Here is a 25617-nt window from a genome sequence, read left to right as displayed (position 1 = left end):
CCCAGTAAAACCCGAGTTCTGGTTAACACAGAATTCTTTTAGTATAAGTCTGGCCCATGCAACATTGGGGATATACTTATACTTAAAAAGATCTGTTTATCTGGAACTGTATTTTATATTTTATTTATTTATTTATTTGTTTGTTTGTTTGTTTTTTGAGATGGAGTTTCACTCTTGTTGCCCAGGCTGGAGTGCAATGGAGTGATATTGGCTTACCACAACCTCAGCCTCCTGGGTTCAAGCATTTCTCCTGCCCCAGTCTCCCGAGTTGCTGGGATTACAGGCGTCCACCACCATGCCTGGATAATTTTTGTATTTTTAGTAGAGATGGAGTTTCACCGTGTTGGCCAGACTGGTCTCAAACTCCTGACCTCAAGTGATCCACCCACCTTGGCCTCCCAAAGTGCTGGAATTACAGGTGTGAGCCCGCACTCCCAGCCTGGAACTCAATCTTATTTTATTTTATTATTTTATTATTTATTTATTTATTTATTGAGACGGAGTCTTGCTCTCTTGCCAGGCTGGAGAGCAGTGGCATGATCTCGGCTCACTGCAACCTCTGCCTCCCAGGTTCCAGCAATTCTCCTGCCTCAGCCTCCCGAGTAGCTGGGATTACAGGCGTGTGCCACCATACTCAGCTGATTTTTGTATTTTTAGTAGAGATGGGGTTTCACCATGTTGGCCAGGATGGTCTCACTCTCTTGACCTCGTGATCCGCCCGCCTTGGCCTCCCAAAGCGCTGGGATTACAGGCGTGAGCCACCGTGCCTGGCCTTTATTTTATATTTTAAAAATCATTTTCTTTTTTATTTTATTTATCTTTATTTATTTATAAGACAGAGTCTTGCTCTGTTGCCCAGGCTAGAGTGCAGGTGTAATCTTGGCTCTCTATAACATCTGCCTCCTGGGTTCAAGTGATCCTTGTAACTTAGCCTCCCGAGTAGCTGGGATTACAGGCATGCCCCACCACACCCAGCTCATTTTTGTATTCTTAGTAGAGACTGAGTTTCTCCATGTTGGCCGGGCTGGTCTTGAACTCCTGGCCTCAAGTGATCCACCATCTTGGCCTCCCAAAGTGCTGGGATTACAGGCAGGAGCCACTGTGGCCAATTTATTATTTTATTTTGAGACAGGGTCTCGCTCTGTTGCCCAGGCTGGAGTGTAGTGGTGCCATCATAGCTCACTGCAACCTCCACCTCCTGGGCTCAAGTGATCCTCCCACCTTAGCCTCCCAAGTAGCTGGGACCACAGGTACGTACCACCACACCTGACTAGTTTGTTTTTTTTTTGTAGAGATGGGGTTTCACCATGTAGACCAGGCTGGTCTTGAACTCCTGCCTCCCAAAGTGCTAGGATTACAGACATGAGCCACCACACCAGCTGCCTTGTTTACTTCATAAAGAGTTTTTTTGTTGTTGATTTTTTGAGACAGAGTCTTACTCTGGTCACCAGGCTGGCGTGCAGTGGCGCGATCCTGGCGTGATTCTCTTGCCTCAGCCTCCCGAGTAGCTGGGATTACAGTCATGCGCCATCACACCTGGCTAATTTTTGTATTTTTGGTAGAGACGGGGTTTCTCCATGTTGGCCAGGCTGGTCTCAAACTCCTGACCTCAGGTTATTCATCTGCCTTGGCCACTCAAAGTGCTGGGATTACAGGCATGAGCCAGTGCGCATAGCCTTGAGAATGTTTTTAAAAAGTAAACAAGAGGCCGGGTGTGGTGGCTCACGCCTGTAATCCCAGCACTTTGGGAGGCCGAGGTGGGCGGATCACCTGAGGTCAGAGGTTCGAGACCAGCCTGGCCAACATGGTGAAACCCTATCTCTACTAAAAAATACAAAAATTAGCCAGGCGTGGTGGCACGTGCCTGTAATCCCAGCTACTTGGGAGGCTGAGGCAGGAGAATCGGGGGTGGAGGTTGTGGTGAGCCGAGATCGCGCCACTGCACTCCAGCCTGGACAGCATAAAACAGTCTCAAAAAAAAAAAAAAAAAAAAAAGGCCGGGCGCGGTGGCTCAAGCCTGTAATCCTAGCACTTTGGGAGGCCGAGACGGGCGGATCACGAGGTCAGGAGATCGAGACCATCCTGGCTAACACGGTGAAACTCCGTCTCTACTAAAAAATACAAAAAACTAGCCAGGTGAGGTGGCGGACGCCTGTAGTCCCAGCTACTCGGGAGACTGAGGCAGGAGAATGGCGTGAACCCGGGAGGCGGAGCTTGCAGTGAGCTGAGATCTAGCCACTGCACTCCAGCCTGGGCGACAGAGCGAGACTCTGTCTCAAAAAAAAAAAAAAAAAAAAACACGAGAGAAAACAAAAAAATTTCTCCCCTTTAATGATGACCCCAGCCCCCCCATGAAGGAGGGAGTAGGTCTCCCTCCACTGCTCTGTTTTGTGGGAAGAAAGTGAGGCCCAGAGAAGTCAAGGAACTTGCCCGAGGTCACCAGCATGGAAGTGGCAGAGTGGGAGCTTGAACTCAGGCCTGTCTGACTCTGGCTCTCGTTTCTGCTCCTGCCCAGGGCCAGCCCCCTTGCCTGCCTCTCAGGACCCCCTTGGCATCTTCTGAGCACTGTCCTGGGCGTTCAGGGCCCATCCTGTCACAGGACCTCCGGATGGCCCCCCTCTCACCCCACAGAAGTTCACTAAGCGCAGGGGAGCTGAGGATGGCTCTCAACCTACCAGAGGCGGGAGACTGAGGCTCGGGGGGGGAGGTCTGCATGGGCCTGTACCCAGGGTCATGTAATTTGGGGACAGCTCTGGCCTCAGTCTCTGCAGAGAAGCCGCTGTCCAGACCCCTGCACTGGAAATGCAAACTGCAACCTTGGATGGAGCATCCAGTGTGGACTGTGAGGGGAGGGCTGTGCCTCTGGACCGGGGAAGACCCCTGAGGTTAGAGGCGGGGCTGCCCCCCCACCCCTGTGGCAAATCATTCAACAGAGCCCCTCCAACCGGGCAGCTGCTGGGCCAGCCCATGGAACTGGCGCCACCATGGTTCCCAGCGTCCCACCTCCAGCCAAGTTCAAGTTCATCTTGGCCATTACCTCATGTCTGGTTTCTGTTGGCAACCGACAGACTCTGGGCGTGACCCTCCCGTGGTGGACCAGCCTCCCCTCAGCCCTTCCTCCCCCTCCCCCCTCCCCTCCCCTTCCTGCCTGGCTCTGGCCCCAGCAATGGTGGTGGGGGAGGTACCCTCAACTCCATATCCTCCCACTCAGCTGAGGGGAGACCGAGGCAGCGGGTGTGTAGGGTGAGGTCTGGGCTCTGGTATCCCGCTGGCCTGGCTGCAGCCGCTTGTGTGGCTCCGGGCATGTGGCTCAACGCCTGCCTTGCCCCCCACCCTCGGTTTACCCACCTGCTTACGTGGGCCCCCGTGCAGGAGAAATGTAGGGGCGTGGAGGGCATCACAGAGGGGAGGGGCCGGGGCATCAGAGCCACTCAGCCTCACGGTGGGGGGATTAATGGGGAAGGACAAGGGGGGATGGGTGGGTAACTGACCAGGGCGAGATCAATTAGCATTGATCAGAGGGAGGGATATTGATCGGGGGAGAGTCTGTGGACTGGGGGGTGTCGGGAGCCGGAGAGGCAGAGGGGAAGGGGCGCCCACCCAGGGTTCGGGGGAGGAGGGGGCAGAGGGAAGCGAATCCCTGCCAGGAATAGAGGAGGCGGAGGCAGAAGTGCTGACTGGCCAGAATCGGAAATGAGAGGCCTCTGAGCTCAGGGTCCTTTGAGCGGGAGCGGGGAGAGCTGCTCTCACTGCTTCTTCCCTCCCTCTCTCTGGGGTCTGCAGGGAGGCAGCGGTGCCCGGCCTCACCCCGGGTGCTCTTAGTCCAGTCAGGGCAGCAGCGCTGGGGTCCTCCCCAGACCTGCCCTCCCCTGACACCCACTTTGGGGACCTCGCCTTCCCCCCAACTCATGCTCCCCTGAGAGCCTCTTGACAATGTGTCACCTCCCCTCTGTGCCCCAGAAAGTTCTGACTCCCAGGCCTGGCGGGTGGCCACTCCCTCCCTCTGAACCCTTCTGTGGCTCCCCACTACTCCAGAGCAAAACCCAGCCCAGGTCATCTGTCTGGCGCCTGCCATCGGAGGTCTCTCACATTCCAGCTATTTCCCACATCGCCTCCCCCCAACAACATTGCCTATGCTGAGACCCCTGCCAGTGCCCCCCCACCCACCCCATTCCGCCAGCCCTGTTCCCATTCCTTCTGGGTTCCCAGAGGGGTCCAGCCAGTCAAGAGAGGGATGCTAAGAAAGATGCCGCCCTTGCCTGCCTCAGTTTCCCTCCCCTCCCAGGCTCGAGCGGGGTGGGGCTGGAGCCAGCGCAGTCTGGGAAGGGTCCCGGGCCCTGGCAGGACTGCCCGGTCAGAGTTTCATCCAAGGCAGAGGCTGGGGAAGGGTTAAGCGGGCGGCCTCCTCCCGCCGCAGCTTTTATTAGCTTTGGGTTCTGAACCACTTAAGACATTCCCAGCCTCCGGCAGGGAGAGATGCGGGGTGGGGGTGGCAGAGGTAACGCCTGGCTCCATCAGCACCGGGCGAGGGAGAGGGTGGTCGGTCATAGGTGGCCCAAATCCCAAAGCGAGGAGTCCTGGATGTCTGCTCGCAGGGGGCCCTGACCAAGCCACTCCCCTCACCGGGGCTATGTGGGTGCAAGGCAGGGTGCTTAATGTTTAGGGGGTGTGGGGAAGTCTGAACCTATCTGTGCCCTTTCTATCCCCCCGTGCCCTTCAAAGGCTCCTGGTGTGGGTACCCAAGGCCAGAGGAAGAGACAGAGGTTCAGAGCAGCGCTGGGCTGCAGCCCTGGCTCCTGACCCAGGATTCCCTACACCCACGGCATGCGGGTCTCCTCTGAACTCAGAAGCAGCTTCAATCCCTGCTTCCTCTCTGGCTGGTTTTGTGGAGCCTGGGAGGAGAGGGAGGGGCCGCCTACAGGCGTCCTGGGCACCCAGCACAGGGAGGGAGGGGGAATGCCATGTCCCCTCCCCCACCCCATCCGCTCAGCCAGGACAGCCCCGCAGGGTCCCGGGGAGGCCCCCTGACCCTTGCCTGTGCGCTCTGCATCAGGAAACCTCCCGCAGTGGCCGGAAGATTTGAACACGGCCCCTGGGGACCCCACACATCTCCACGCTCTGCAGTTCTTTGGCTGCTGGGTAGGCCAGAGCTCGTTTCTCTCGGCGTCTGGACCTCCCAGGCCTGCGGCAGCCGCCCCTACATCCTCCAACCCTCTCCCCAACAGAAACCGGGGAGACAGCAGAGGCTCAAAGGTCCGGCAGCTCACCCACAACCCGAAGACGCGCTCACACACTCCTGGCCTGCACAGAGCCTCTTGCGGGGGTGGGGGGTGAGGGACACCTGGGCCTGGGGCTAAGGCTGCCCTCCCACGCCCCTACTCCCTAGACTGCTATGCAGCCTCAGGCAATTCACTTCCCCTCTCTGAACCTCCTCTGTCCACCGCCTGCCTGCCCAACTGCCTTCTGGGGCTGGTAGGACCCCGGCCACGCTCACTCAGCCGCAGCCGCCTGATCATGAATGTCAGCATGGACACGAACACCGGCCCCTGCCCCATCTTGTCTGTTCTACTGACGAAGCCCCTCTGCCCCCACCCCTCACACTGGCTTTGATGTGGGCTGGAGCCTGGGGTGGGGGCTCAGATGCTGTCCTGGGAGGCCCCACGCCCCGCCATGGGCTGCCTCGGTTTCCCCGGCTGGTCCCTCTAGGCCTCAGTGTGGATGGGGGATGGAGGCTGGGGGCGGGGGGTGATGCGCTGTGTGACCCTGGGCAGATCCCCTTGTCTCTCTGGGCCTTAGTTTTCCCATCTGTGCAATGGGAAGCAAATGGTAACGACACTGGTCCCATAGCTCTACCATGATGGTACCACGATGGTCTCCAGGAGACGCCCCTGGGGACCCCACAGGCTGAGTCTGGGGCCACACCCCATCCTCCCAGGACCAAGGTGGAGGGAAATTTGGCCTCAGGGAGAGACCAGGCGGGGGCTCGAGGCCCGGGTGGGGTGTGGGAGGCTGGCGCCCCTGTGCCGGGGGTGTGGCGTGGGACCCAGCAGGCCCTCCTCGCCCTGAGCCCCCCGGGCCGGCCCCACTGCCCTGCCCCTCCCGACCCCCCAGCCGGCCTCTCGGCCCCTACCTGTGCCTGATAAATGCCCGCAGGATCCCTTGGTCCTAATCCCACAAAGGAACGGTTTGCAGGGGACGTGTCGGGCGGAGAGTAGGCTGCAGGGAGGAGAGAGACCGAGAGCCCATTAGCGAGGGGTTGCGGGAGCCGGGGCAGCCCTGGCCCCAGAGATGGTGGCCACCGCCAGGTGTCACGCAGCCGTGCCTCCGCACCCGGTGCCTGGGGCCTCCGAGCCTGCCGCCCTCCCTCGGCTGAACCGAGCCCCGCTGAAAGGCCCGAGGTCCTTGGGAGGCGGGGATCCTGACTCGAGGGGCCCGGGGGTCACGGCTGACATCGCCCAGGTGGGCAGGGTGTCTGCTGAGAGGGAAGGCAGGATGGCTCCGTAATGCACAAAACCGCCCGTGAATTATTCAGGGTGTGCCGTGCCCGCCAGGTCCTGCCACTGAGGGCTGCCTCCGCGCGGGGTGCATGAATTATTGAGGGCGTTTTATTAATCTTCCTCCCGGAGAGGGCAGAGGGCGGGCTGGGTGTGTGCATACATACAGATGTGCATATTTATATTTCAGTCTCAGCGATTATATTTTGTCGGCGTGTGAGTAACTCACGGCCTGGTGCTACAGCGGGGATGGGGGCCTCAGACAGGCTGGGACCCAGGTAGGGGGAGAAGAAGCTGCAACAGGTGGGGTCCCCAAGTTGTCCTGGCTGGGGCTTGGGGGAGCTGGAGGCAGCGAGGCTCAGGGGGAGAAGCAGGAGTAGATTTGCAGTTAAGAGCCCCCGTGCAGAGAAAGGGGGGTGGAATCCATGCCTATCCTGCATTTATTAAGTGTCCACTGTATGCCAGGCATTGGGCATAATCCCATTGAGCCCTGAGTGTACCCTATGCAGCATCCTGCATCTATTAAGTATCTATTGTATGCTAGGCACTGGGCATAATCCCATTGAGCCCTGAGTGGATACTACACAGTATCCTGCATCCATTAAGTGTCTACTGTATACCAGGCTCTGGGCATAATCCCACCGAGCCCTGAGTGGGTCCTACACAGTATCCTGCATCTATTAAGTGTCTACTGTATACCAGGGTCTGGGCACAATCCCGCCAAACCCTGACTGGGTCCTATGCAGGATCCTGCATTTATTAAGTGTCTATTGTATGCGAGGCACTGGGCATAATCCCATTGAGCCCTGAGTGGATACTACACAGTATCCTGCGTCCATTAAGTGTCTACTGTATACCAGGCTCTGGGCACAATCCCACCGAACCCTGAGTGGATCCTCTGCAGGATCCTGCATTTATTAAGTGTCTATTGCATACCAGGCTCTGGGCATGATCCCACTGAGCCCTGAGTGGATCCTATGCAGTCAATGCTCCCATTTCACAGATGAGCAGGCAGGGACGGGGGGCAAGAATGACCACAGCTGCCTGACACCACGCAGCGTCAGGCGCCACAAGGAACGTCCTCCCTGCCTCCCTGACCCATGTCACCGGCTTGTTTCCCACTGCCCTGGGAATTGGGCACCAAGGCGAACCCATTTTGCAGCTGAGAAAACTGAGGCTCAGAGAGGGGAAGACACCTGCCTGAGGTCACACAGGGAGAGAGCTGCAGAGGCGGGATTCCAGCCCAGGGTGGATTTGGGGCCGATCTCCTCCAGCCAGTGCTCAGAAGAAGCCGTTTTTTTTTTTTTTTTTTGAGATGGAGTCTCGCTCTGTCACCCAGGCTGGAGTGCAGTGACGCGATCTCGGCTCACTGCAAGCTCCACCTCCCGGGTTTACGCCATTCTCCTGCCTCAGCCTCCCGAGTAGCTGGGACTACAGGCGCCCACCACCTCGCCCGGCTAGATTTTTTTGTATTTTTTAGTAGAGACGGGGTTTCACCGTGTTAGCCAGGATGGTCTCCATCTCCTGACCTCGTGATCCACCCGCCTAGGCCTCCCAAAGTGCTGGGATTACAGGCTTGAGCCACCGCGCCCGGCCAAAGAAGCCGGTTTTTATGGGCAGGCAGCCCGGGTTCTGGCAGGCAGTGGGGCCGGGGGGAGGAACGCCGGGGCAGGGGGAAGAGGAGCTGAGGGCGCACAGAAGGAACCATGGCCACCAACTGCTTGGGTGGGGTGGGGTGGGGGGGTCTCATTTGGAGAGTGAGGGACAGAGATGCTCAAAAAGGGGGGTGAGGGGCAGATGGAGTCCATGGGGAGAGGTCTCTGGGTTCTGAGATGTCTGGCGCCCTGTGAGGGTGGGTGACCCACCCAAGCCTGCATGGGGGTCACGGGACAGTCTGGGGATAGAGCCACTGGGGACGAACAGGGTGGACCTCAGGACGAGGATGCCAGGACCGAGGGGCCATCCAGCGGCCACCCAGAACCACATCCAGAGGGCGGAAAAGTCTAGAAGGTGCAGTGGCCAGCAACCCAGGGGCTTCTGGGTCAGGTGGACAGGCAAAGAGGGTCCCATCTAAAGGTGTGGTCCAGTCCAGATCACCCAAAGGAACTGCGCCTGGCGTAGCTCCTTCCTCCCCAAGAAGCCAGAACTCTGGAAATGTTTATGTAAAACGTCCTGATTTTAAAATGATAACAACTGTTCTCCTTTTCCACAAAAGACCAGTCTGGGGGTGGAGTCTGGCCCTCGGGCCACCACTGTGAGATCCATGTCCACTGTCAGCTGCATGACACACCAGGGAGCATTTCTGATGGCCCATGGTGGGCACCGGGGTCCCCCAGGCGACTCGGCGAAGGGGACAGACCCTGGACTCTCATCCTGGCCCGTGGCTTGGTCTGGTGAGCCCCTAAGGCTGCCTCAGCCCTACATGGGCCCAACCATGTGGCCCCGGGCTGTTTTCCGGAGACCCACCAAACTCGCCAGGCCCCGCAGGGTCGGGCCTGACCTCTGACCTGGCAGTGGGGCTGGGGAGGGGACAGGCCCCCCTGCGGACATCCGCCCCACCAGGGCACCACTTCCCGCGTGCTTACAAGGCGAGGTCGGCGACGTGGCTCCTCCCTCGGAGGTGGTGGCGGGTTTGGTGGCAGGGGGGAGCGCCAGCCGTGGCAGCCCCGGGGGCGGAGGTGCCAGCATCTGAGCAGAAAGGCAGTGGCTGGGCATTTTGAGCTGACCACTTCCATTTAACTGGGGGAACAGAGAGACACGTGGTTAAGGGGTGGGCTCCCCCTCTACCTCGGGCTGCTGGCGCCGGCCGCCCCCGGCTCTGTGCACGGCCCTGGGCGGGATGGCAGGCTGGGGGAGCCAGAGCGTGGGTGTGACCATGGCGGGTTTGGTGGGTCTGAGGACGGCCGGAGGTGGAGGGGCCTAGGGACGCCCGCTTACTGGTGTCATTCAAAGCCCGGCACTGCTGGGGCCACGCTCACTGCATCTCCTCCGTAAATCCCCTGCACGCCAACTCGACTGAGTTCCTTCCAAACAGTGCCACTGCCTCCTAACAGCAGGGTCTCTGCGTTTTTCCTAATTCATTACGAGCACGCCATCATCCGCCATCATCCACGGCCCGGCCCGTGGTTCTAAAGTCCGAAAAGCTCTGAACACCCAAAGCTTCCTGTGGAGTCTGGCAAACGCTGTCTCGCTTGAACTGAGTTTGGTGGGTTTTTCGCAATCAATTTCTTCCTGCCCCCCGCCCCAAATCTTTTTTCCTTTTTGAGACAGGGTCTCGCTCTGTCACCCAGGCTGGGGTGCAGTGGCACAATCAGAGCTCACTGCAGCCTCGACTTCCCAGGTTCAAGTGATCCTCCCACCTCAGCCTCCTGAGTAGCTGGGACTACAGGCGCCCGCCACCATGCCTGGCTAATTTTGAAGTATTTTTTTTTTTGTGGAAACAGGGTCATGCTATGCGCCCAGGCTGGCCTTGAACTCTGGGCTTATGCAGTCCTCCCACCTTGGCCTCCTAAAGCGCTGGGATCACAGGCCTGAGCCGCTATGCCCAGTCCCTCCCTGCCTTGTGTTAACACGAGTACCACTCACGCAGTTGCTGGGACCTGTGGGTGCTACCCAGACCCCACAGGGTGCGACGTGACGTGTCTGAAACCCTGGCATCCGAAAGCATCTCAATTCTGACCCAATCCAGCTGCTTCCCAGCACGACAGAGGAGGGGACTTCAGAGCCGAGTCCCCAAGACCCTTCAGAGCAGAAGTTGTGCCTTCGTGTGAGCACGTGGCCCCTGGGAGGTCACCCGGAGCTGCCAGGAGAGGCCCCAATGCGCCCCGCCCGACTCACCGGTCCAGGTTGCTGGCTGGCTGGGTCGCAGGCCAGCGAGACAAGATCTTTGAGCGGGTCCTGGGGGTTGAGATGAGGTGGGTAGCGGATGGCCGTGTGGGGGAAGTAGGTGGAGGCCGTCTGGGGCAGGATGGACGTCGTAGGGAAATGCAGAGCGGAGGACGGGTGGGGGCTCCGGGTGATCCCTGCAGAGACAGTGGGAAGCGGGGGTTACTTGGGGGCTCCAGCCAGTCTGCTCTGTGACCGTGTGACTGTGTGTCTGCGGGTGTGATTCCTGCCTGCATCTCAGTGCGTTTAATAACAACCAAAAAAAACCCCAGCCGCACTGACCACATTTACACCCAAATTCCCTGACTCCCACGGCAACCCCAATGGGGCTGTGATATTATCCTGTGTTTTAATTTAATCTTTTAGTTTTGCAGATGTAGCGGCCTTGCTATGTTGCCCAGACGGGTCTTGAACTCCTAGGCTCAAGCAATCCTCCCTCCTTGGCCTCCCAAAGTGTGGGGATTACAGGTGTAAGCCACCGAGCCTGGGTTTTTTCTTTTTTTTTGAGACAGTCTTGCTCTGTCGCCCAGGCTGGAGTGCAGTGGTATGACCTCAGCTCACTGCAACCTCCACCTCCTGGGTTTAAGCAATTATGCTTCAGTCTCCCCAGTAGCTGGGATTACAGGTGCACACTACCACGCCCGGCTAACTTTTGTATTTTTAGTAGAGATGGGGTTTCACTGTGTTGGCCAGGCTGGTCTCGAACTCCTGACCTCTGGTGATCTGCCCACTTCGGCCTCCCAAAGTGCTGGGATTACAGGTGTGAGCCACCGCACCCGGCCCCATCTTTTTTTTTTTTTTTTTTAACAGAGGATGACAGGGTGGCCTTCAGGGGATGTGTCACCTGCCTGAGGCCACACAGTATCAGGTGGCAGTCCCGGAATTTGAACCCAGCCCATCTGGCTCCATGGTCTATACTGTAAACCTGGGGTTGGTAAGCTCTTTCTGCAAATGGCTGAATAGTGATTTTTTTCTTTTTAAGAGATAGAATCTCGCTTTGTCACCCAGGCTGGAGTGCAGAGGCATGATCATGGCTCACTGCAGCCTCGACCTTCTGACTTCAGGTGATCCTCCTGCCTCAGCCTCCCGAGTAGCAGGGACATGTGCCACCACGCCTGGCTAATTTTTTGTATTTTTAGTAGAGATGAGGTTTCATCATGTTGTCCAAGCTGGTCTCACAACTCCTGGACTCAAGCAATCCACCTGTCTCAGCCTCCCAAAGTGCTGGGATTACAGGCATGAGCCACTGTGCCCGGCCTAAATCCAGCATGTAAACCCCGTCTCCATCAGCCATCACTCCTCACCCCCTCCCCCAGCCCCAGCACCCACACATCCCCTTCCTGCCTCTGTGGCTGGGTCTGTCCTGGACATTTCATAGAAATGGGATCACACGCTGTGTGGCCTTTTGTGTCTGGCTTCTCTCACTGAGCGTGACGTCCTCAAGGTGGCCTGCGTCAGAGCCTCGTGCCTTTTCATGGCTGAGTCATATTCTATTGTGATGCCTGCCTTTTCCTCTTTCTAAACAGTTCAGTGATTTTTAGTATTTTCACTATTTATAGCAGTCACTCCCCCGTCTCCCTAGCCTCTGGCCAGATAGTAAATATTTTTGGCTTTTGGCCACGTGGTCTCTGCTGTTATTACTCAGCTCTGCTGAGGCAGGGTAGGAGCTGCCACGGGACATATACAAAGATGTGGTCGTGGCTGTGTGCCAATAAAACTTTATTCATAAGAACAGGCAGCCGGGGGGCTGGCGTTTGCTGACCCCTGGGCCAAATGACTGCTTTGATTTGGGTCTGCCTCTCTGTGTGCATGACTGCGTAAAGAACTAAATATTTTATCACTAGAACGTGGGGTAGTAAGCAATATTTGAGGCTTCCTATAATTGGTCCCGCTTAATCCCAATGGCAACCATGGGAGGTGATTTTTTGTTTGTTTTGTTTTGTTTTTTTGAGATGGGAGTCTTGCTCTGTTGCCCAGGCTGGGGTTCAGTGCGCACGATCTTGGCTCACTGCAGCCTCTGCCTCCCAGGTTCAAGAAATTCTTGGGGCCGGGCGCGGTGGCTCAAGCCTGTAATCCCAGCACTTTGGGAGGCCGAGACGGGCGGATCACGAGGTCAGGAGATCGAGACCATCCTGGCTAACACGGTGAAACCCCGTCTCTACTAAAAAATACAAAAAACTAGCTGGGCGAGGTGGCGGGCGCCTGTAGTCCCAGCTACTCGGGAGGCTGAGGCAGGAGAATGGTCTAAACCCGGGAGGCGGAGCTTGCAGTGAGCTGAGATCCGGCCACTGCACCCCAGCCTGGGCGACAGAGCAAGACTCTGTCTCAAAAAAAAAAAAAAAAAAAAAAGAAATTCTTGGGCCTCAGCCTCCTGAGTAGCTGGGATCACAGGCATGCATCACCACACCAAGCTAATTTTCATATTTTAGTAGAGACAAGGTTTCACCATGCTGTCCAGGCTGTTCTTGAACTCTGATCTCAGGTGATCTGCCTTTCTTGGCATCCCAAAGTGCTGAGATTAGAGGCGTGAACCACCGTGCCCGGCCGAGGTGGAGATGCCTCTCTCTCTTTTTTTCTGAGACAGAGTCTCGCTCTGTCACCCAGGCTGGAGTGCAGTGGCGCGATCTCGGCTCACTGCAAGCTCCGCCTCCCGGGTTCCCGCCATTCTCCTGCCTCAGCCTCCCGAGTAGCTGGGACTACAGGCACCCGCCAACAACACTCAGCTAATTTTTTGTATTTTTAGTAGAGATGGGGTTTCACTGTGTTAGGCAGGATGGTCTCCATCTCCTGACCACTTGATCCACCCACCTAGGCCTCCCAAAGTGCTGGGATTACAGGCGTTAGCCACCATGCCTGGCCTTGTTTTTTTTTTTTTTTTGAGACAGGGTCTTGCTCTGTTGCCTAGGCTGGAGAGCAATGGCGTGACCTCGGCTCGCTGCAACCTCTGCCTCCTGGGTTCAAGTGATTCTCCTGCCTCAGCCTCCCAAGTAGCTCGGACTACAGGTGCACACCACCATGCTCGGCTAATTTTTGTATTTTTGGTAGACATGGGGTTTCACCATGTTGGACAGGCTGGTCTCGAACTCCTGACCTTGTGATCCACCTGCCTCGGGCTCCCAAGGTGCTGGGATTACAGTCGTGAGCCACCGAGCCTAGCCTTTTTTTTTTTTTTTTTTTTGAGATGGAATCTTACTCTGTCACCCAGGTTGGAGTGTAGTGGCACGATCTCCGCTCACTGCAACCTCCGCCTCCCGGGTTCAAGCAGTTCTCCTGCCTCAGCCTCCCAAGTAGCTGGGACTACTGGTGCGTGCCACTATGCCTGGCTAATTTTTGTATTTTTAGTAGAGACGGGGTTTCACCACGTTGGACAGGCTGGTCTCGAACCCCTGACCTCGTGATCCACCTGCCTCGGCCTCCCAAAGTGCTGGGATGACAGGCGTGAGCCACTGCGCCGGGCCTCGTTGGCAGCTTCTGATCCTGCCTGTCCATCAGTGTCTGGGGTTGGAATGCGGGGATTAGATTGAGACAGGGGGTGAGGGGAGTGAGGTGAAGGGTAAGCCCCGGGTTGCAGCCTCTTCTTATACAAAGGGGGAAACTGAGGCCCAAAGAGACTGAGTCCAACCTCTCAGCTGGGCTGGGACAAGGCCCTGGGCGCTGCCCACTACGGCACCTCTGTGGTTTTCTGCCCACCTAGAAGGCTACAGCAATACGACTCATGGTCAGACATCCAGTGGGACTTCTCTGGCTGTGAGAGGCCTGAGCGCAGGGCCCGCTGCCCCTCCCTGCCAGGGGCCCGTGGCGCTCACCGCTGTGCACGGCGATGACAGGCCGGTGGTGCTGGGTGAAGCTGGAGAGGCGGGGAGAGTCCTGGGGGGACGGGCTGTTGAAGGGTGACTTGTCCATCTCTGTCTTCTTCACCGGGGACGAGATGCCTGTGGAGGGGGTGGGACGAGAGAGTCACAGGCTGGTCACACCCCAGGAGCCCTGGACCTTCCCCAAAGCCAGCCTCCGAAGGGATAGGAAGCCTCATCACCCTGCCTTCTCTTCCCCTAGAATCCTGAAGGGGAGAGGCTGTGAGCCCATGACACGGAGGAGTAAACGGAGGCTCAGAGCAGAGAAGGGGCTGGCCAAGGCGGCACGGCCAGGGGATGGAGAGCTGGGTACCAGCACGTGCCCCTGGGCCTCGCTCCCACCTGTTGCCTACTCTCCTTCCAGAGAAATGGGAAGGCTCCCGACTGCCCCATCACCTAGAAGTCACCCGAGCCCTAGAGAAGGCGCAGGGAGGGCAGAGACAGTCAGGTCCGAAGCCCAGTTAGACCCTGACTGGCTAAGTGTGTGCAGACAAGCCCCAGCTCAGCTCTGCCTTCCTTCATCCACACGGGAGGAAGGAATGGAGCCTCCCGGGATCTGAAATGAGGTGCATCCACCCTCTGCAGTGCCTTGCTGGCGTCACTCTGCAGACAGGGGCCTTACTACCTCCCAGGCTGCCTGGGACAGAAGCCGGGACAGCCCCCAACTCAGCAGTTCAGCCCCTCACACCCTCCTCAGTGAATCAACAAATGAAGAAACAGATGGAGGCCGGGCACGGGGGCTCACGCTTGTAATCCCAGTGCTTTGGGAGGCTGAGGTGGGCAGATCACTTGAGGCCAGGAGTTCAAGATCAGCCTGGCCAACATGGTGAAACCCTGTCTCCACTAAAAATACAAAATTAGGTGGGCGTGGTGGCGGGTGCCTGTAATCCCAGCTACTTGGGAGGCTGAGGCAGGAAAATTGCTTGAACCTGGGAGGCGGAGGTTACAGTGAGCCCAGATCACGCCATTACACTCCAGCCAGGGCTACAGAGCCAGACTCTGTCTCAAACACAGAAAAAACAGATGGACAGCCGGGCGCGGTGGCTCATGCCTGTAATCCCAGCACTTTGGGAGGCTGAGGTGGGCGGATCACGAGGTCAGGAGTTCGAAACCACCCTGGCCAACATGGTGAAACCCTGTCTCTACTAAAAATACAAAAATTAGCCGGGTGTGAGTTGGGCACCTGTAATTCCAGCTATGCGGGAGGCTGAGGCAGGAGAATCGCTTGACCTGAGGAGGCAGAGGCTACAGTGGGCCGAGATTGCGCCATTGCACTCCAGCCCAGGCAACAAGAACGAAACTGTGAAACTCCGTCTCAAAAACAAACAAGCAAGCAAACCAACCAAAAACTGATGGATGGACTCAGATAGGCTCACCCACCAAACGCTGGCTTCCCTCCCGCTCCAGGCACCCCCCTGGAAAGCCCCTGGGTGTGGGGGAAGCAGGTGGTCCACGGTTCAAACCCCGGCTGGCCATGGGGCTGTGCAACCTGGCGTGAGCCGCCACATCCACCCCTTTTCATAAAACAGGGGATTCTGTAAAGCTCTGGCATTTCCATCGGGAGCAGTGTAGGAGTGGCAGCTGTGAGGACTGCGCCAGGGGTGCCTGTGTGGGTGAAGCCCACGGCTGTCCCGGATCCCTGGGCATGAGGGCATTCTCTGAGGATGCCTTCAGCCCAGCTTTCCGAGGGAACTTCAGCCACCCAGCTCGAAAAATGTTAGTTACTGCAGGAGCCACTGCTGCTGCTATTTGGGGTGAGTGGGGAGATGTCAGGGTGCCCCTTGACACTTGCACCCTGTCTTTAAAATGAAGTGGGAACACAGAGTCCCAAAGAGGGCCATTTTGGGTATTTCCTGGAGGCTGGGGTGGAGTCCCGGCTCTGGAGCGGACATGCCTGGCCTGGGGCGGTGTCTTTTTTTTTTTTTTTTTTTTGAGATAGAGTCTTTTTTTTTTTTTTTTTTGAGACGGAGTCTGGCTCTGTTGCCCGGGCTGGAGTGCAGTGGCCGGATCTTAGCTCACTGCAAGCTCCGCCTCCCGGGTTTATGCCTTTCTCCTGTCTCAGCCTCCCGAGTACCTGGGACTACAGGCGCCCGCCACCTCGCCCGGCTAGTTTTTTGTATTTTTAGTAGAGACAAGGTTTCACTGTGTTAGCCAGGATGGTCTCGATCTCCTGACCTCGTGATCCGCCCGTCTCGGCCTCCCAAAGTGCTGGGATTACAGGCTTGAGCCACCGCGCCCGGCCAGAGACGGGGTTTCACAGTGTCAGCCAGGATGGTCTCGATCTCCTGACCTCGTGATCCGCCCGTCTCGGCCTCCCAAAGTGCTGGGATTACAGGCTTGAGCCACCGCGCCCGGCCGAGATAGAGTCTTGCTCTGTCACCCCGTCTGGAGTGCAATGGCGTGATCTCGGATCACTGCAAGCTCCGCCTCCCAGGTTCAAGCAATTCTCCTGCCTCAGCCTCCTGAGTAGCTGGGATTATGGGCGCCTGCCACCACGCCCGGGTCATTTTTGTATTTTTAGTAGAGACGGGGTTTCACCATATTGGCCAGGCTGGTCTCCAACTCCTAGCCTCAGGTGATCCGCCCACCTTGGCCTACCAAAGTGCTGGGATTACAGGCATGAGCCACTGCGTCCGGTCAATTTATTTGTCACCCAGGCTGGAGTGCAGGGGCACGACCACAGCTCACTGCAGCCTCAACTTCCTGGGCTTAAGTGATCCTCCCACCTCAGCCTCCCAGGTAGGTGGGACCGCAGCCATGCACCATCATGCCCAGGAAATATTTTTTTTAGAGACGAGGTCTTGCTATGTTGCCCAGGCTGGTCTCAAACTCCTGGCCTCAAGCGATCCCCTTGCCTTGGTCTCTCAAAGTGCTGGGATTACAGGCGTGAGCCACAGCACCTGGCCCCAGGGAAGCTTTTTCAAGTGAGGGCTAAGGATCACATCTCGCCTGAAAAATGCAGTGTCCTGGGCCCTACCCTATCCCTGGAAATGGAATCTCAGGGAGGCGTGCCCTGGAGAGCCACAGTTTTAGAAAGGATTTTTACATTTATTTGAAGGTAAAACATATCTACTGAGACCATCCAAACAGGGTGATGAGTTTAGCATCCCTTCGACCTGGCCCTTGGAGTTCCTTACCTCCAGGGTGTCTCAGGTGGGCACTGCGGACACTGGGGCCGGATCGCTTTCTGGGGTGGGGCTCTCCTAGGCACTGCAGGGTGCTGAGCAGTGTCCCTGGCCACCACCCATTTCATGCCAGGAGCACCCCCCAGTTGTAACAACCACAGATGTCCCCAGACATCACCAAAAGTACCCTGGGGAAGAATCACCTGTGGGTGAGACCTTCTGGGTTAGGGGATCCCATGGACCCTCCATGAGACTGTGTCCCATGATCCTCTGCCCTGCTGAGGTCCCAGGAGGCTGCACACACTGAAACCCACACCAAGTGAGGAGGGAGAGAAGAGGTGAACCCCAGGAGCTGGGGTCCCCCTGGTTTCTACCGTCTGCCCTGTCAGGAGCTTCTCCTGGTGTCTGGTGTGAGCAGTGACATAACTCAGTATTTCCAAATAATTCGCACAGGATTTCTCAGTCTCGACACTGCTGATGCGGGCCAGATCGGTCTCTGTGGAGGGCTGTCCTGGGCACTGCAGGGTGCTGAGCAGCATCCTTGGCCTTCACCCACTCCACGCCAGGAGCACCCCTCAGCGGTGACAACCATAGATGTCCCCAAATGTGACCTGGTGTCCCCGGGTGATGCCCTGATGAGAAACGGTGAGGGTGTCACCGTGTTTTGGGTCTCCTGCTGACGGTTCCACAGGTACCTCCAGGCATCTGTGTGGCACAGCCCCTTCCCAGCCCTGTCCCCACCTCCTCTGTCCTCCCAGCATCGCTGTATCCTTCCCCGAATGGGGTTACCACTCAGGGAACTTCTGTCCTCTCTGATGGCTGCAGCCCAGAGGGAGCCCAGATCCAGGACCCAGCCGGGGGGACACGCGGCTCTTCATCTACTTTTGTCGCTATGGAACCAGCTGTCCCACGGCCCTGCACACATCATGCTGTGAGGAGTGAAGGTGTCGCCGGGACACATCCCAGAAGCAGGTCAGCAGTTTGCGGGGACCCGGGAACACCCGGCTCTGGAGGATACTGGCACCCAGGACACCCACACGGGGGGCAGGAAGGATGACGCCTCCACTCATGCCCAGTCTGTGAACACTCACGGGGGAACACTCCGGAGGCCCTGGGCATGGAGGCTGAGCCATCCAGAGAGGCCCCACTGCCCAGTGGGATGCCATGAAGTCTGTGACCAAGCTGGGCCCCAGCAGCCAGGCCTGGGCTTTTCTAGGGCAGGAGGATGTGGCAGGAATGAGAGTGGCCTGGAGGCAGGGAGGCCAGGCTGGTCCTGTCGGCATGTATGTGTGGGTATGTATGCCTGTGCACGTGTGCATGCGAATACATACATGTGCATGCATGTATGTGTGTGTGCCTGCACGCATGTGCATAGATGCACGTATGCGTGCATGTCTGTGTACATGTGTGTACACATGTGAGCGTTTGTGCACGTGTGCATGCCTGCATGTGTATGCCTGCACATGCACGTTCATGTCTGTGTATGTGTGCATGCCTGTGTGTGCGCATACGTGTATGCATGCGTGCATGTCTGTGCATGTGTCTATGCATGTGAATGCACATATGCGTGTGCAATGTGCATGTGAATACATGCACACGTGTGTGCCTGCACCTGCATGTTCATGTCCATGTGTGCGTGCATGCATGCACACACATGTACACGTGTGTGCAAGCATGCACGCATACATATGTGTGCATGCCTTGCACAGGTGTGTGCATATATGAATGAGCATGCACGTATGTGTGCAAGCGTGTATGAGTGTGTGTAGGGGCTGGCAGCTCCCTGCAGGCGCGGGCCACGGCGGGAATGAGGTTAGGGTTGTCAGACGCTCACTTAGGAGGATTTCCTAGAACAGCTTGTCCTGGATGGAAATAGTCTGGCTCAGACTCCACCCCCCGCCGCCACATCCCTGCAGACACCGCTAGAGCTTCCTGAGATGGGGCCAGCGGGAGCCAGGGCAGGGCAGGAAGGAGGGGGGAGCGCAGCCCAGGCACTGCGAGAAAGAATAACCCAGCATGCTCCCGGCAGGCTCTGCAGACACTGACTCTGCACCCTGCCTCCAAGCATCCTCCGTCTGTTCAGCAGGCATGCCTGGGACCCCGGTGGGACCTCCCTGTTCAGCCAGCGGGCCTGTGCGTCCCCCACCCATCTCAGTGGCCATCTTTCCTCTCAGGGAACACATCCGTATGCCCCGCCCCGCATCCTGCATGCCCCGTCTGAGAATATTGACTGTAGGGAGCACGCAGGCCCGCGGGCTCCCCCGTCAGAGCTTCTTCATGTCTGTTTAACACACACGCCCATCTGACCTCCTCTCTGTATTTAACGAAAGGCCCTCATCACCCCTGTCGGGGCAGCCATCTGTGTGCTCAACAAACAAGCCCATCTCCCACTGAAATGCCTGCTCCCCAAGGGGGCCAAGGCCCACTCTTGCTGGGCCTCTAGGGTCTGGGGTCAGCAGGGGGCCCTACACAGGGCGCGTGGAGTGGACAGAAGCACCGACGCAGGTCATGAATCTGCTGAGGACAGCAGTGACCACTGGGCGTTGACAGTGCACCAAGGCCTCCTCTGGGCTCTGTAGACATTTGGGACTGGATCGTTCTCTGGGGTGGGGCCATCCTGGGCACTGCAGGGTGCTGAGCGGTGTCCCTGGCCTCCCAGGTGTCCCTGGACCCACCCTCCATGCTAGGACCACCCTGCAGTCGTGACAACCACAAATGTCCTCAGATGTCATCCAGTGTCCCCTGGGGGCAGGATCACCCCTAGGTAAAACCCCCTGGCTTAGAGGATTCCATGGACCCCCAAGAGACTCTGCGTCCCATGATCCTCGGCCCTGCTGAGGTCCCAGGAGGCTGCACATGTTGAAATCCACACCCTGAGTGGGAGGGAGAGAGGAGGTGAATCCCAGGAGCTGGGGGTCCCCTGGTTTACACCGTCTGCCCCACTGAGAGTTTATTCTGGTGTGAGTGGGGGGCAGACCTTTTTTTTTTTTTTTTTTGAGATGGAGTCTTGCTCTGTCACTCAGGCTGGGGTGCAGTGGCCGGATCTCAGCTCACTGCACAGACTTTTTTTTTAAGACAGGGTGTCGCTCTGTTGCCCAGTCTGGAGCGCAGTGGAGCAACCATAGCTCACTGCAGCTTTGATCTCCTGGGCTCAAGAGATCCTCCCAACCTCAGCCTCTCCAGTAGCTGGGACCACAGGCACATACCACCACGTGCAGCCCATTTGGTATTTTTTTGTAGAGACAGGGTTTCCCTGTGTTCTCAAACTCTTGGGCTCAAGTGATCCTCCAGCCTTGGCCTCTCAAAGTGCTGGGATTACAGGCATGAGCCACCATGCCCAGCCTCAGTTTTTTTTTTCACATTAATTAACACAGGTTTCTCAGCCTCAGCACCGTAGACATTGGGGCTGGCTCATTCTCTGGGGAGGGGCTGTCCTGGGCACTGCTGGATGCTGAGCAGCGTCCCTGGCCTCCACCCACTCCATGTCAAGAGCACCCCCAGTTGTGACAACCACAGATGTCCCCAGACACTGGCCAGTGTCCCTGGGGGTGGGGCAGCACTGCCCTGGGTGAGGACCTTCTGTGAAGGCACTAGCCTCCTCGCATAATGTGGTCCTCACAGCTGCCCTGTGCAGAGCTTACAGGAGCTGCACCCATTTCACAGATGTGGAGGCTGAGGCCTGATGGGAGAAGTTACTCACCTAAAGCAATAGAACCAAGCGGGGGTGGAGGTGGAGTTGGAACCCAACTCTGTCCCTCCCCAGGCCACGCTCCAAAAGGGATGGGCAGGCCGGGCTCGGTGGCTCGGAGGATCACTTGAGGTCAGAAGTTCGAGACCAGCCTGGCCAACATGGTGAAACTCCATCTCTACTGAAAATACACAAATTAGCTGGGCGTGGTGGTGGGTGCCTGTAGTCCCAGTCCCAGCTATTTGCAAGGCTGAGGCAGGAGAATCGCTTGAATCTGGAAGGCAGAGGTTGCAGTGAGCTGAGATCATGCCACTGCACTCCGGCCTGGGCAACACAGCGAGATTCTGACTCAAAAAAAAAAGGGATGGGGGAAGCCCAGGGTGACAGAGGAGAGGAATGGATGGGGGCTGCCTGCCCTGCCCTGTGTAGTAACTGCCTGTGGATGGGGCCTGTGTCACCTTCAAGTGGGGGCTACACCAGCAGCAAAAACAAAGCACCGGGGGGCTGCTCGAAGACGCCTTCCCTCAACCCCACGCAGCCGGGTAAGCAGGGAGGCCTCAGGGGGAGGCGGCCAGGAGAAAGGGCACTCCTGGCCCAGGCCCCAAGCGGGCAGAGCCTAGAGGCTGGAATGTGGGGCCTGGAGGCGTGCTGTGGGGGTCTTGCCTGGCAGGATCCACCCCAGGCCTTTGTGAGCCTCAGGGTGGGGGACTGGCTGAGCACTGCCCGGAGAAAAGGCCCCAAGGCTGCCAGAGGAAGGGAGAACTGCTCTAATCAGCTTAACCCCCTTAATGAGCGGCTAATTGGGGACTGTCTAGACAGGAAGCTGGAAAGGCCGGGGAGGAGGAGGAGGAGGAGGGGGAGGAAGCACAGGAGGAGGAGGAACATCCCAGGGTGGTGGCCAGGGGCCAAGGGCACCTTCGGGAGAGACCCTGCCCGCCTGGGTTCCTGTTTTGTGTCCTCCCTCTGCGGAAGCACCCAGCCTGGGACCACCTTGCAGGCTGCAGCAGTAAGCCTGAACCTTCCATGCCCCCGGCCCCTCTGGCCCTTCCCTTGGGCCCCCTGGCCCTTGCCTCAGTCCAGCAACGAGGTTACAGCTGGGAACCTCAGGAACCCCACTCCAGCCCAGGGGCCAGGCCTGTTCTGAGGCATCCTCCTTGGGACTTCAGAGGCTGCGAAATGTTTATCGATGCAGGCCACAGCGATGGGAAGAGGCCCAGGAAGCACTGGGCGTAAGCTCAGGGCTCTGCCCCTTCCTTGCTGTGGGACCTTTGGGACTCAGTTTCCCCACTTGTCAACTGATGGCCGGGGCAGCCCAGATCTCAGTGTTGCCGGGGAGGGGAAATAACCCAGCTTAGGACATCGCAGATGTCCCATAAAACAAAGAGAGCGAGGTGCCCTGAGTGGGGCCGCTGGGAACGGCCACGTGGTTCTGTGTCCCTGTGCACCTGCTTCCTGCGGGGGTGACCTGGAGCGGGTGACGTCACCTCTCTGAGCCTCGGGGTTTCCCTCTGCAAAATGAGGAGCCTGCCAGTCCCCTCCGCAGGGCTGTCTGGGACTAAAATGTTGGGAAGGGACATAGAGCCAGCTGGGTGTGGTGGCTCATACCTGCCATCCCAGCACTTTGGGAAGCAGAGGCAGGAGGATCCCTTGAGCCCAGGAGTTTAAGACTAGCCTGAGCAACACGGAACCCTGTCTCTACAAAAAAAAAAAAAATGCAAAAAATAGCCAGGTGTGTTGGTGAGTGCCTGTAGTCCCAGCTACTTGGGAGCCTTGGAAGGAGGACAGCTTGAGCCCAGAGGGCGGAGACTGCACCACCGCACTCCATCCTGAGCGACACAGCAAGTCGCTATTTGGGGGTGGGGGGAAGGCTGGGTGCAGTGGCTCACGCCTGTAATCCCAGCACTTTGGGAGATGAGACCGAGGCGGGTGGATCACCTGAGGTCAGGAGTTCCAGACCAGCCTGGCCAACATGGTGAAAACCCGCCTCTGCTAAAAACACAAAAATTAGCCGGTTGTGGTGGCGGGCGCCTGTAATCCCAGCTACTCGGGAGGCTGAGGCAGGAGAATCACTTGAACCTGGGAGGCGGAGGTTGCAGTGAGTCAAGATTGTGACACCGCACTCCAGCCTGGGCGACAGGGAGAGACCCTGTCTCAAAAAGAAAAAAAAAAAAGTGGCCCAGACCAGGGGTCACGCACCTTCTCCCTGCTCGGTTTAGGCCCTTTGCATATGCCACTGGCCATATATAGGGGAGACTCTGCCCTCAAAAGACGTTTGGCCAGATCTGGGGACATTTACGGTTGTCACCACTGGGGGGTGCTCCTGACACGGAGTGGGCGGAGGCCATGAACCCTGCACAGCACCCAACAGTGCCCAAGACGGCCCCGCCCCAGAGGATGATCTGGCCCCAAGCATCCACAGTGCAACTCCCGAAACCACGATTCTCCCTTCTGGGAATGCCCTCCCATCATTTTCCCTGTGGATAAATCCACTTAAATCATCCCGGTTGTAGCTTAGCCACGAATTAATAATAAACCCAGCTCTCACACCCCAAGTGCATGCTTTACGTCCAGCCCTGGGCCATGGGTGTTAAAATTCTTCCAGTGTTTGGCCGGGTGCGGTGATTCACGCCTGTAATCCCAGCACTTTGGGAGGCCGAGGCTGGCGGATCACAAGGTCAGGAGATCGAGACCATCCTGGCCAACGTGGTGAAACCCCGTCTCTACTAAAAATACAAGTTAGCCGGGCATGGTGGTGGGCGCCTGTAGTCCCAGCTACTTGGGAGGCTGAGGCAGGAGAACGGCGTGAACCCAAGAGGCGGAGGTTGTGGTGAGCCCTGGGCGACAGAGTGAGACTCGGTCTCAAAAAAAAAAAAAAAAAAAAAAAATTCTTCTAGTGTTTTCTCTTCACTGCGATATCGAGCCAGAGTTTTCTGAGATGGAGTTTCGCTCTTGTGGCCCAGGCTGGAGTGCAGTGGCGCGATCTCGGCTCACTGCACCCTCCGCCTCCCAGGTTCAAGCCATTCTCCTGCCTCAGCCTCCCGAGTAGCTGGGATTATAGGCGCCCGCCACCACGCCTGGCTAATTTTTTGTATTTTTAGTAGAAACGGGGTTTCACCACATTGGCCAGGCTGGTCTCGAACTCCTGACCTCAAGTGATCTGCCTGCCTCGGCCTCCCAAAGTGCTGGGATTATAGGTGAGCCTTTTTTCTTTTTTTTTCCTTTTTCTTTTCTTCTTTTTTGTTTTGAGACAGGGTCTTTCTCTGTTGCCCTAGATGGAGTGCAGGGGCATGATGATAGCTCACGGCAGCTCTGACCTCCCGTCTCAAGCAATCCTCCCACCTCAGCCTCCCAAGTAGCTGGGACTACAGGTGTACGCCACTATGCCATGTTAATTTTTTTTTTTTTAAGTAGAGTTGGGGTCTTGCCATGTTGCTAGGATTACAGTTGTAAGCCACTGCACCTGGCCATCAACCTGATCCTACAGCAGAGGAAACGGAGGGGCAGAGAGGTTAAGGAACCTGCCAAAAGTCACACAGCTGGAAATGCAGAGAAGCCAGTTGCCCGAGCTCCTCACTGCTGTCACCCTGATTCTCCTCCTCTGGGAAGTCTTCCCTTTTCTTCCAGGCTTTATCAGGGTTCCCCTGTGCCCCCTGACTGTCCTCTGTGCCTCCTCCTCTGGGCTGTAGTGACCTGGGTAAGAACCCATCTCCCTCCCTAGGCTGTTAGCCCTTGGAAGGTAGGGACAGGAGTGGGTTGGATCATCTCTGTGTCCCCAGGGCCTCAGGTAGGGCCAGCACACAGGAGGGCTTTACACGGAGGATGCAACCCTCAGGAGGGAGTGAGTTTGCCATCCCCTGAGGCAATCAAGTGGAAGCTGCAGGAGCACAGACCTCCTCTGACATTCCCTGCTCGCTCTCTGATTCCTGATCACACAGCAGAAGCTGGTGGAGGCTTCCTCTCTGTCCTCTCCCATTGCTATCCCGTCTTTCCCCAGTAGAAGGGGTTGCTGGCGAGCAGCCGGGAAGAAAAGTCCGACGGAGCTTCAGAGACTCTAACATTTCCTCTCTCTTGAAATGTTTTCTTTTTGAGTTTTCTCAGTTGAAAGCTAGATTCTTTATTTTCCACCTTTCTCCTCTCCTAAAATAGACTTAAAGCTATGAGTTTTCCTCTCAGGGATGCTTTGGCTCATCACAGAGGTGGTCTTTCACTTTAATTGGCGTGCGGTTTACATTCCAACAGCCTCATCAACTCCAGAGTTAATGAGAAGTGATGGCTGGGCCTGGTGTGTCTCACGCCTGTAATCCCAGCACCTTGGGAGGCTAGGACGGGCAGATCACTTGAGGTCCGCGGATCACTTGAGGTCAGGAGTTCAAGACCAGCCTGGCCAACATAGTGAAACTCCGTCTCTACTAAAAATACAAAAATTAGCTGGTTGTGGTGGTGCATGCCTGTAGTCCCAGCTACTCGGGAGGCTGAGTCAGAAGAATCACTTGAACCCAGGAGGTGGAGCCAAGATCGCACCATTGCACTCCAGCCTGGGTGACAAGAGTGAAACTCTGTCTCAAAAAACAAAA

At 57.2% G+C, this 25617-nt stretch overlaps 1 protein-coding gene across 8 annotated transcripts in view; it reads right to left on the bottom strand.

The window, feature by feature from the left end:
- Positions 1-25617, bottom strand: part of NFIC (nuclear factor I C) — a 114433-nt gene that overhangs the window by 6721 nt on the left and 82095 nt on the right. For 2 of the 8 annotated variants that reach the window (XM_045380594.3, XM_045380593.2), the window contains exons 7-10: positions 14186-14311; positions 10332-10516; positions 9080-9233; positions 6131-6216 (exon numbers count right to left, since the gene is read on the bottom strand). In XM_045380594.3, coding sequence (XP_045236529.1) covers positions 6131-6216; positions 9080-9233; positions 10332-10516; positions 14186-14311 — 551 coding nt within the window. The remainder of the gene's footprint in view (positions 1-6130; positions 6217-9079; positions 9234-10331; positions 10517-14185; positions 14312-25617) is intronic. The other 6 variants (XM_065534473.2, XM_045380591.3, XM_065534474.2 and 3 more) reach the window with 3 other exon arrangements.

This window comes from Macaca fascicularis, chromosome 19, assembly GCF_037993035.2.
Source record: "Macaca fascicularis isolate 582-1 chromosome 19, T2T-MFA8v1.1".
Lineage (NCBI taxonomy): Eukaryota > Metazoa > Chordata > Mammalia > Primates > Cercopithecidae > Macaca > Macaca fascicularis.
The sequence above is the reverse complement of the archived record's forward strand: the minus strand, read 5'-3'. Positions and strand labels throughout refer to the sequence as shown.